This window comes from Myotis davidii, unplaced genomic scaffold (assembly GCF_000327345.1).
Source record: "Myotis davidii unplaced genomic scaffold, ASM32734v1 scaffold935, whole genome shotgun sequence".
Lineage (NCBI taxonomy): Eukaryota > Metazoa > Chordata > Mammalia > Chiroptera > Vespertilionidae > Myotis > Myotis davidii.
In genome coordinates this window covers 1,844,165-1,853,535 of record NW_006286974.1, presented here as the reverse complement: position 1 = coordinate 1,853,535, position 9,371 = coordinate 1,844,165, and the positions used below count along the sequence as shown (strand labels likewise).

General features: G+C 41.3%; 1 protein-coding gene across 1 annotated transcript in view; it reads right to left on the bottom strand.

The window, feature by feature from the left end:
• The window catches only part of ZNFX1 (zinc finger, NFX1-type containing 1), a 27,218-nt gene extending 19,040 nt beyond the window's left edge, over positions 1-8,178 (bottom strand). Inside the window, exons 1-3 of the mRNA XM_006758799.2 lie at positions 8,042-8,178; positions 7,215-7,329; positions 3,119-4,930 (exon numbers count right to left, since the gene is read on the bottom strand). Coding sequence (XP_006758862.1) covers positions 3,119-4,930; positions 7,215-7,302 — 1,900 coding nt within the window. The 5' untranslated portion in view covers positions 7,303-7,329; positions 8,042-8,178. The remainder of the gene's footprint in view (positions 1-3,118; positions 4,931-7,214; positions 7,330-8,041) is intronic.
• Between the last annotated feature and the right edge of the window lie 1,193 nt (positions 8,179-9,371).

Genomic DNA, 9,371 nt, shown 5'->3' with positions numbered 1-9,371 from the left:
GCAAAAAAAATTTTTAAAAATAAATAAATAAAATAAAAATAATAACAAAATGATGTTGAATGAGTTAACATATATAATGGATGTGGAACAGTACTTGGCACATAGGCCATTATTATGTACAGTTAAGTCTTCACTTGTTGATAGGTTCTTAGAAACTGAGTCTTTAAGTGAAATAACATATAACAAAACCAATTTTCCCATAGGCTAACTGATAAAAACAAGAATAAGTTTCTATGGCATTATTTTTGATCAGAAAAACATCACCAACTTCTAAATAAAGACCCAAAATACTCCTATTATAAAACATTGAAATGTGAGCTATTCATACATTTAAGAAAGATTAATAAAAATTAGTAACAGCCCTAACCAGTTTGGCTCGTGGATAGAGCATCAGCTTGCAGACTGAAGGGTCCCAGGTTTGATTCTGGTCATGGGCATGTACTCTGGTTGCAGGACATCCCCAGTAGGGGGTGTGCAGGAGGCAGCTGATCGATGTTTCTCTCTCTCATTCTCTCTCATCGATGTTTCTAACTCTCCTTCTCCCTTCCTCTCTGTAAAAAATCAATAAAACATATTAAAATAAAAATAAAGGTTTTTAAAAAAATTAGTAAGAGAATTATTCTCCAACCCACTGATTTCAGTTCAGGGCCAGGGGTAGCTGGAGCCAATCCTGGTGGCTCAGGGTGCAAGATGGGACTGACCTTAGACAGGAAGCCCTTCCATTATAGGGCACACTCACTCGGACTGGGACAATGCAGGCATGCCACTTCATCTCACGTGTACATCTCTGGGATGTGGGAGAAATATGGAGTCCCTGAAGAAAACCCACAGACATGGGGAGACTATGCGAACTCCTCAGTGGCCCTGGCTGGGAATCAATTTTTTCCCTCATCAATGTTATAACAGCTTGGCTGACATCTATATATATAAAAGGCTAATACGCTACGTGTCTGACCATCTGGCTGGTTGCTATGACTCGCACTGACCACCAGGGGGCAGATGCTCGATGCAGGAACTGTCAAGCTGCAGTGACTTGGCAGTGGCGGTTCTCGGGTGAGACACCCTGTAACCAGAGAGGAGGGAGCCTGATTCCTGCAGGGCCATGTAATTCCACCTTTGGCCATGGGTTATGTTGTTGCTGGGGTACTGTCAGCCCGAATCTGGTTTACTGCATACTTGCGTTTGCATTCCACACCCTATAGGACAGCAACTTTGCAGAGTGCCCTCTTGCACTCTGGGACACCTTGGGAAATGTCAGAGAGCCAGTTTTGGCCTGATCCCTGCAGGCCAGGCCAAGGGTCCCCACCTGCCGGAGGGACCCCGCTCACTTCACAGATGCTGTGAAGGGAGCGTGGGAGGTTGGCTCCAGGGCATGCCTGGCCCATCTCACCCAGTCCCACCAGCCACCTTCTAATTAATTTCTTTTCAATGTGCACGAATCCATGCACCGGGACACTAGGATATATACCGTATTTGCCGGCGTATAAGATGATTTTTTGGCCCTGAAAAATATGCCTCCAAGTGGGGGGTCGTCTTATACGCCATTAGTTTTTGCCATAACACTGCAGAGAGTTTCTAGACCACTCAAGTGTAAATTTGAATCTCAGACCAGAATGAGGATAGGAGGTAAAGTCTTTGCTTAGAATAGAACTTTTTCAACATTTTTTCTAACCCAACGCACAGCCCAAGTCAAATGCACTTCCTTATTGTCTCCTTGTACCAGCTGCTCTGGTAGCTGCAGCCTCGGTTTCTACACACACTTTGGTTTTCAGTTGCTCTTTACTTACGGTCCATGGAAATTTTCCTTACCTTCTTTCAGGCTTCTGTATACATTTAATGAGATAGCTATTTTATCTAGGATTTGTAGATGTTTGCAGCAGTGGGAATTTAAGGTTATCAGTCCAACATATAACAGAAATTAAAGTAAGGTACCTGTTTTATTATAATTCAGAGTGACTTTGAGTGTTGGGTTCATTTTTAGTGATAATATTTTCATCCCTGCAGTCACCATTGAAATCAGAGCCTGGCAACATGCAGTTTTCCACAATGAGGAGCAATGACCGAACCTCTACTGGTGAAAACATAGTAAGAATTTTAAATCAAATGCATGCCCAAATTTTGCTAGTAATTTTGTAGAATATACTCTCTCCTTTTCTAGGATGGCTCAGAACCTATCATGAATAAATTATGGTCTGTCACATATGAAACCAATGGTAGGCCCCAGTCTCCCAGACCTAAACGTTGTTTTTCTGCTGCTGACCACCTCACATTACAGCAAATGAAGCCATCTTCCTATTCCAGTTGGTATGGTAACAAAAAAAAAGTGGGGGTACTTTTATAAATAGATGTATTGATTTCCATATGATTTTTTATTTTTACTACCAGATGTGACCAGAGCTCTGGAAATTGTAGTTGCTTTTTTTTAATATCTTAGAGATTTATTTTCCTGTAACATTTTTTTAAAATAAATCTTTATTGAGCAGGACTGGGGCGGTGGGGAGAGAAGCAGAGGTTGGGTGTGTTCCTCCATTCCTACCTGTGGCGTCATGGAGACCTGGGCAACCACACCAATATATTTAAAATAAATAAATAAATAAATAAACAACAAAATGATGTTGAATGAAATAACATTATACGAAGACCTGCTGTACTTGATATTTAATTAGAAATCAAACAAATTTATATAGCCTTTGATGAAGCAGAGGTAATGTATCTTCTGAAGTTTTCCCCTAGCAGTCTTTTCTAATCTTGCAATTTGGGTTTATTACTATGAATGCCAATGGGTCCCCACTGGAAAATCACCATAACAAGCAGTAATTTTATAAACAAATTTGATGTCCATTTCATGAGAACATTTCTTTTTTTTCTTTAATTAAAGTTATTGACATGACATTGGTTAATAAAATGATGTAGGTTCCCGGTGTACTATTTTATAATTCATTATAAGTATACTGTATTTTGCATTCACCATCCCAAATCAAGTCTCCTTCCATCACCATTTATCCCCTTCATCCACTCATGGGAATGTTTCTAACCAAGACATTCTAGAAACCTAAAGTCAAGCTTTCCTTCCCTATCTCCTAAGGTAGATGATATGTGCTCTGAAAAATTCTCTTACCTGTTCCAGGAGGTCCTTGAATAATAGCCAGTTCCCTTGTGAGAGCAAACTGCAAAGCTTCCATCTGGGAGTCATCCAGCTTCAGGGCTTCTTTGGAGGGCCATTGTCTAGGGTCTAAGACATTAACTCTGAGATATCTCAAGCCCTCAGCATTCCTCAGAGATTCCCCGGTGTCTGAGGGAGTCTTTATTAAGGGAGTGAAATCGTATCTGCCTCCCATTAGCAAGTACCTTGGCTCCTTCACATGAGAGTCACATTCCACAATGTTTCTCTGGAAGGGGACATCTTCCTGTTGGATCTCCTGGAGTCCTTCCAGGACATGCCTATAGGCCTCAAAATATGCGGTTGTCTCCACCATTAGGAAAGAGTCAGAGGGCTGGACCTCTGCTAGCAGCTGTTGGCTCTGCTCATTGAAGGAGAGCTGGACAAATCCTTGGTAGAGATCCTCCTGCTCCCGGTTAGACACTGTGGCAAAAAGAAATGTCTCAAAATTGTCCTTGGACATGCACACCAAGGACCCATAGAGCAATCGCTTGGAATTCTGCCAGCGAACAAACTTTAGTGGTTTTGTGTCAAACTGTACCTTATAGACAATGCCTGATGATGCACATACAGGGCTGATAATCCTGGTATCAAAGTAGATTCGAATGTCATCAAACTTTCTCTTCCTCAGGCCTTGGTCTTCAAAGCTTTGGAGAAGTTCCAAAATGCCTTCTCGTAGGGGCCTGACAAAATCTTCTCGAAGTAGTCGGAAGTGAGTATCCAGATAGACAGCAGTGCTCTCATATTTTCCAGAAATGATGTTGGGGCGAAGGAATGGTTTCTCATCCAAGTGCACCTCATTGTATGTAGGGTAAATGGGCATGGTCCGGTAACTATCAACATTGTCTTCTGCCTTGGGCTGTACTAAAGTGTAGGTATCTTCTCTTAAAGTGTCCTCTCGCCTCTTTTCCTGCAAATGTTGGATGATGGCCTGTACCTTTTCCAGGTTCTTCTCAGTCTCTTCTTCTATGTCAACACCAGAGGCTCTCAGAGCATTAAGAGAGGCTGGCAGGAGGGAAATGAGCATGGAAGTTTCCTGCACAGAACTGGCAGGGAAGACACTGACGAGGTCCTGGATGAGGGAGATAATGTTGCTAATGTGTTCTGGATACTGGTTTCGAATGTCAGGGATGGGTTCAGTGATCATCCCTACCACATAAGCTGGCAGGCAGACTTTGAGGAATTTTGAATTCTTCAATATGCCCAGGACATGGAGAATACTCTGGCGATCCATTCTGGAACTGCAAGCCTTCCGAAGAACCTGACAAATGAGCTCAAGGAAGTTGGGTTTCATAAAAGAATGAGACAGAAGCTCCTTCAGTCCTAAACTTGTGGCAAGTGTGATGACCACCTCAGAAGGGTCTTTCTGCAGAAGACTTTCTAGGAACTTGTAGCCCAGTTTCTTCACCTGCTGTGGCTGTTCTGCAGGCTTCTGGTGAGGGACCCGCCACTGCTGGAAGTTTTCATCAGACCATGGTGGTCTGCGGTTCCTTTCCTCCTGATTGCCATTTCTCTGTCTGGCGTCATTCTCCTGACCATGTCTTTGGCCTCTAGGTTCATCATTGGCACGTCCCCTACGGTTCCTTCTTTCTGGATGTGGGTTCCTTCCCATGGCCGCAAACCTAAGCTCTTCTCTTTGCCAATAAGGACCAAGTTGGTTGTTGGCCCTAGGATGCCTTCCCAGTTGATTGGCTCCTCCTCTGAGAGCATTGGCTGGTGGATTATTGGCCTGATTTCTAGCTCTTGGTGGTAATTCACCATCCATAGGCCCTAAACACAATGGGAATAGTAGTTAAGCATAAAAATAAAGGTGCGAGGAAATTGTTGTAGAACAACAATGCACATATTCTCATTTTCCCAAACATCCAAGGAGCTTTGGTTTTATTTGGAGAGAAATAAGTGATGTGCTGAATGTAAAAACAGTTATTATGTTACTGTATATATTATAAAAATATTGTTTTTTTTCACAGGGTGCAAAAGGGAAAAGGAATAAACATTGGTTGAATGCCTAATACATGCTAGAAAATAAATGTATGCAGTACATAATTTAATCTTTACAAATTGGGATTATTTCAGAGCATCAAAAAGATCAGCTCATTGTTTCTAGTTTCTTGCCAGTACCAGACAATAGTCAGCACATGAGTTTCAAAGCCAAATAGACCTGGTTCAAATCTTTACCTGGGTACTTCCTCACTGTATTACCAAGTTGCATAATTTCTCTAAGCTTCAGTATCTGGGTTGTTGTAAAGATTAAATGTTCAAGATGCTTAGTATAGTGTAGTACCTGTTATATAAAAAGCTCTTATTAATGTTAATTATAACTAGTAACACTAGTAATAATTTTCAGTTGGCCTACTCTATTGGTTTTTAGAGCCATTGGTTCTGCCATGAAATAATTATACTATAGGCAACACAGGCATCAAAGGAGATAAAGTTATAAAAGGAAATGTTTCTTAAACTTTGCCCAGCATGAGATAGAAAAGAGGAAGATGGGACTTTCCTTACTGAGATGTTTTTGAGCTAACTAATAGACAGTAAAGGAAACTAAAAAATGAAACTCAAGTTTTCCTCCTTTCTCCAGCACAAGTTCATTTACAAAGTATTTACCTATTACCAACTCTCAGAAAAGAGAGAGTGGTGAGGGAGGTGACACACCCAGTAAACGTGGGAAAGCTAACATCACCCAGTGGATGAAGCTTAACTTGTCTCCCTTGATTTGCCACACATTTCATAAATGACCTTGGCCCACATATCCATGTCCAGTTTTTTTCACTTTCCTTTTCTCTAAAACTGATTCTGGAGTTGATCCAACTTAGCAGAATGACTTGGAGATTTTAAAAACAAACAAAAAATAAGACTGTATACAATAATTTGATGATAAAAAATACTATAAAAATTTCAAATGCACATTATATTCAAAATGATAGTTCCACTTAATGACATCAGATGCAAAATCTGATGTACTTTTTCTTATTTTGCACTTTTTAGAGAAAATTTTAATGTGAAACAAAAGAATATTTGGTAAAATATAAATACTGTATACTACTGAACCCTAAATTTTTATGATTTCAAACTTCCAGGATATCAGAAGAAAGTCCCACTTTTAATATTTTGATCTGATTAGAAAACTAGAACAGAAAATTGTACCGTTTTTCATTATTTCAATATTCGTACAGCTCATAAAATAAAATTCTATAGTTCTTCCTCATTTGTTCCACAGCTAAACTCAGATGACATATTACAAGTTTAGCGAAAAGCAAAATTCATTTGGTTGTTTTGTTTTAGAAAGTTCTGAGCAAATAGAACCACCATTGAGGTAGAGTAATGCTTTTGGAACTAACTTCGCTTTGGTGGCTAAGACTCCAGACACATGCTATCAAATCCATAATCACTAGCTATGTATGGCTATTATGCATCTTAAATGTGGCTAGTCTGAATTAAGATGTGTAAAATAATAAATGGGATTTTGAAGACTTAATACCAAAAAGAGTTAAATATCTCATTAAAATTTTTTATATTGACAAAACATTAAAATGATAATATCTGAATATATGGGAGGTAAATAAAAACATTTAAATTATTAAAGTACCATGATAATAAAAATATATTCAATTATACTAAAATGATATTTGAATATATTGGCTTAAATAAGACAAGTATTAAATCACTAAATTTTATTAAATTAGTATTAAATCTTAAAAATGGATTTCCCGTTTTTCTTTTAAAATATATTTTTATTGATTTCAGAGAGGAGGGGAGAGGGATTGAAAATTTTTAAATTACATTTTTGGCTTCTATTATGTTTCTACTGGACAGTGCTGCTCTAAACCAGTGTTATTCCCGCTTCTGACACTCACCACTATCTTTGAAGTGCACCCACTCATTAGCTCTCTTACGGAAAGGGGAAGGCTATTTTGTTTTTCAGAGTCAATCATACTGTAGCTAAGAAATAAGCCATTCTTTATTTGAGAGATACAATCAATCTTAGGTGGGCCTGCTGCTCATTCATAGAGAACTCAAGTTTCCTTCCCATTAATTAGAAAACATTGCTCACCTCTGTGGTTGGTATGGGGATTCCTGGGCCTGACATCCGGACAAGGTCTTCTGTCCTCCATAACTGAATCACTTGAATTCCTCCGCATTCACGTTCCTTTAAGTTACCTGGAAATCTGTACGGGTTAAGAGAAATTAGTGCCCTTGAAACACAGCATCTAGCAGAAAAACCCAGAACAGCATTAAACCAATCCTTCTGTCTCTACATTGTGATGATTTGTTAACTAAGAGTTAAACACATTATGTTTGTTGTTGTTAATCCTCTCCTGAGGATATTTTTCCATTGGTTTTTAGAGAGAGTGGAAGGGAGGGGGAGAGACAAAGAGAGAAACACATCTATAGGTTGCCTTCCAGATGGGAATTGAACCCAGGACCTTTCAGTCCTTGGGGCGACGCTATCCACTGAGCCAAACCAGCTCGGGCTAAACACAGAGTTTAATCATGGACACAGTGTTCAACTCTGTAAACACCCAGTTATGATATGAAAACATTAAATTCACAATTTAGATGATTTCAAAGGCTCAAATTACCCACACCCCTTTTCTTTATCCCTGTACTTTTCTAAGGGAGAGGAAGTGTCGTTAATTCCCATTCAAAACTACTGTTTGGTTTATGCCTTTGGCCCAATTACTTAATCAGTTGCTAGGTTTCAATTTCCTCTTCTATAAAGCAGATAAATACTTGTTGCCAGGACAGACAGAAGTGTATTTTTGTTAATCCAAAAACCACGTATGTCTCACACTATTCAGCATTTATGTTACATAGCAGCATTCTATAGCTTACAGTTCTCTACAGTTTGTAAATAAGTACGGAGCAGTTAACCCTTACCCTACTCTTTGGAATGCAGCCAAACTGGATCAAAAGAAAGAAAAAGATAAGTTTCCATCTGCGGAATGTTTCCTCCACCAGCTAGAAAAATCTGCAGGACTTTTCTCCTCCTCTTCTACCGCGATAATTTTTAAGAGTGGTCCTATAAGAGGAAGAGGAAGCCCCTTTAAGGCAACTCCTCAGCACAATCATGCACATCCTGCGGGGTGGGGCCAGGGAAAAAGTTGGTGGCTCAGAGTCCTCAGCAAGGGGATTTTGGAGCCGATCTTTTTCTTCTTGAGTTTTTAAACATTCATGGTTGAAAACTGTGGATAGGTTTGGCATTATTCTACGAGGAGTCGCTTTTATCCTCAGCAACAAAAGGAGTGAGTCCCTTTCCTAAATGCTGGCAATAGTTTTGGTGATCTCCTGCTTCATCACATCAAACCTGGCTCTTGTGACGCAGGTTCAATATGTAGAGTTTACTTTCCATTTTAAAAAAGTTGTCTGAGGGGAAAATGCTTTCTTTCTCTAGTTGGAAAAAGAAAAACTAAAATAGAAACTCAGAAATTTTCTGGGATAAAAGAAATGAAAGAAAAGTGAAAAAAAGAAAGGCAAGGAGAGAGAGGAGCAGGCAGAAACAGGAAATGCTAGGAGAAAGGCAGACCACAGTGGGTTTCTTTGGGAGTCCAGGCCTCAAGGGCAGGAAGAGGAACTCAGTGATGGCCAAGCTGGTACAGGGACCAACTGATAGAAGGGTCATCGTCAGGGCGGGTGAAAGAGGCTGAAACAAGGGGCCAGAGCGGAGCTTGGGGGTGGTGGGGGTGGTGGTGTTGGTGGTTGTGGTGGTGTCTCCAGGGCCACCGGGGCCCACCTCGTCCTGGTGGGACTATGGGGTCAGGGAGAGCCAGGGCTGTGTGGTGGCTGAGGAAGGTGCCATGGCAGGGCTGAAGCAGGGAGTGGCAGGCGAGGTGGGCGAGTATGGGGCCTCAGGAAGAAGGGGGGCTGAGCTCAGCTGGGGGTGCCTGCTGAAGTGCTGGGGAACCTGGAAACAGGGGTGGGGTGTACAGATGTGGAGGGTGCTTGGTGGAGGATGGGGGGCAGACATGGTGAGGCCTGAGGAAGATGAAGGGGGTGGTAGGCAGAGATGGGGGTGGGGGGCGGTGACGGAGGGCACTAGGTGGTTAATGGAGGCGCTGGGGGCAGAGGAGGTGACTGGGGGCCGACGTGGGGCTGAGGCGGGGGATGGAGGTGACGGGGAAGCTGAGTAGATGGGACAGGGACTCTGAGGTGGAAGATGGGGGCGCTGAGGAGGGTGATGGAAGTGACAGGGGCGGCGAGGAAGGGGGAA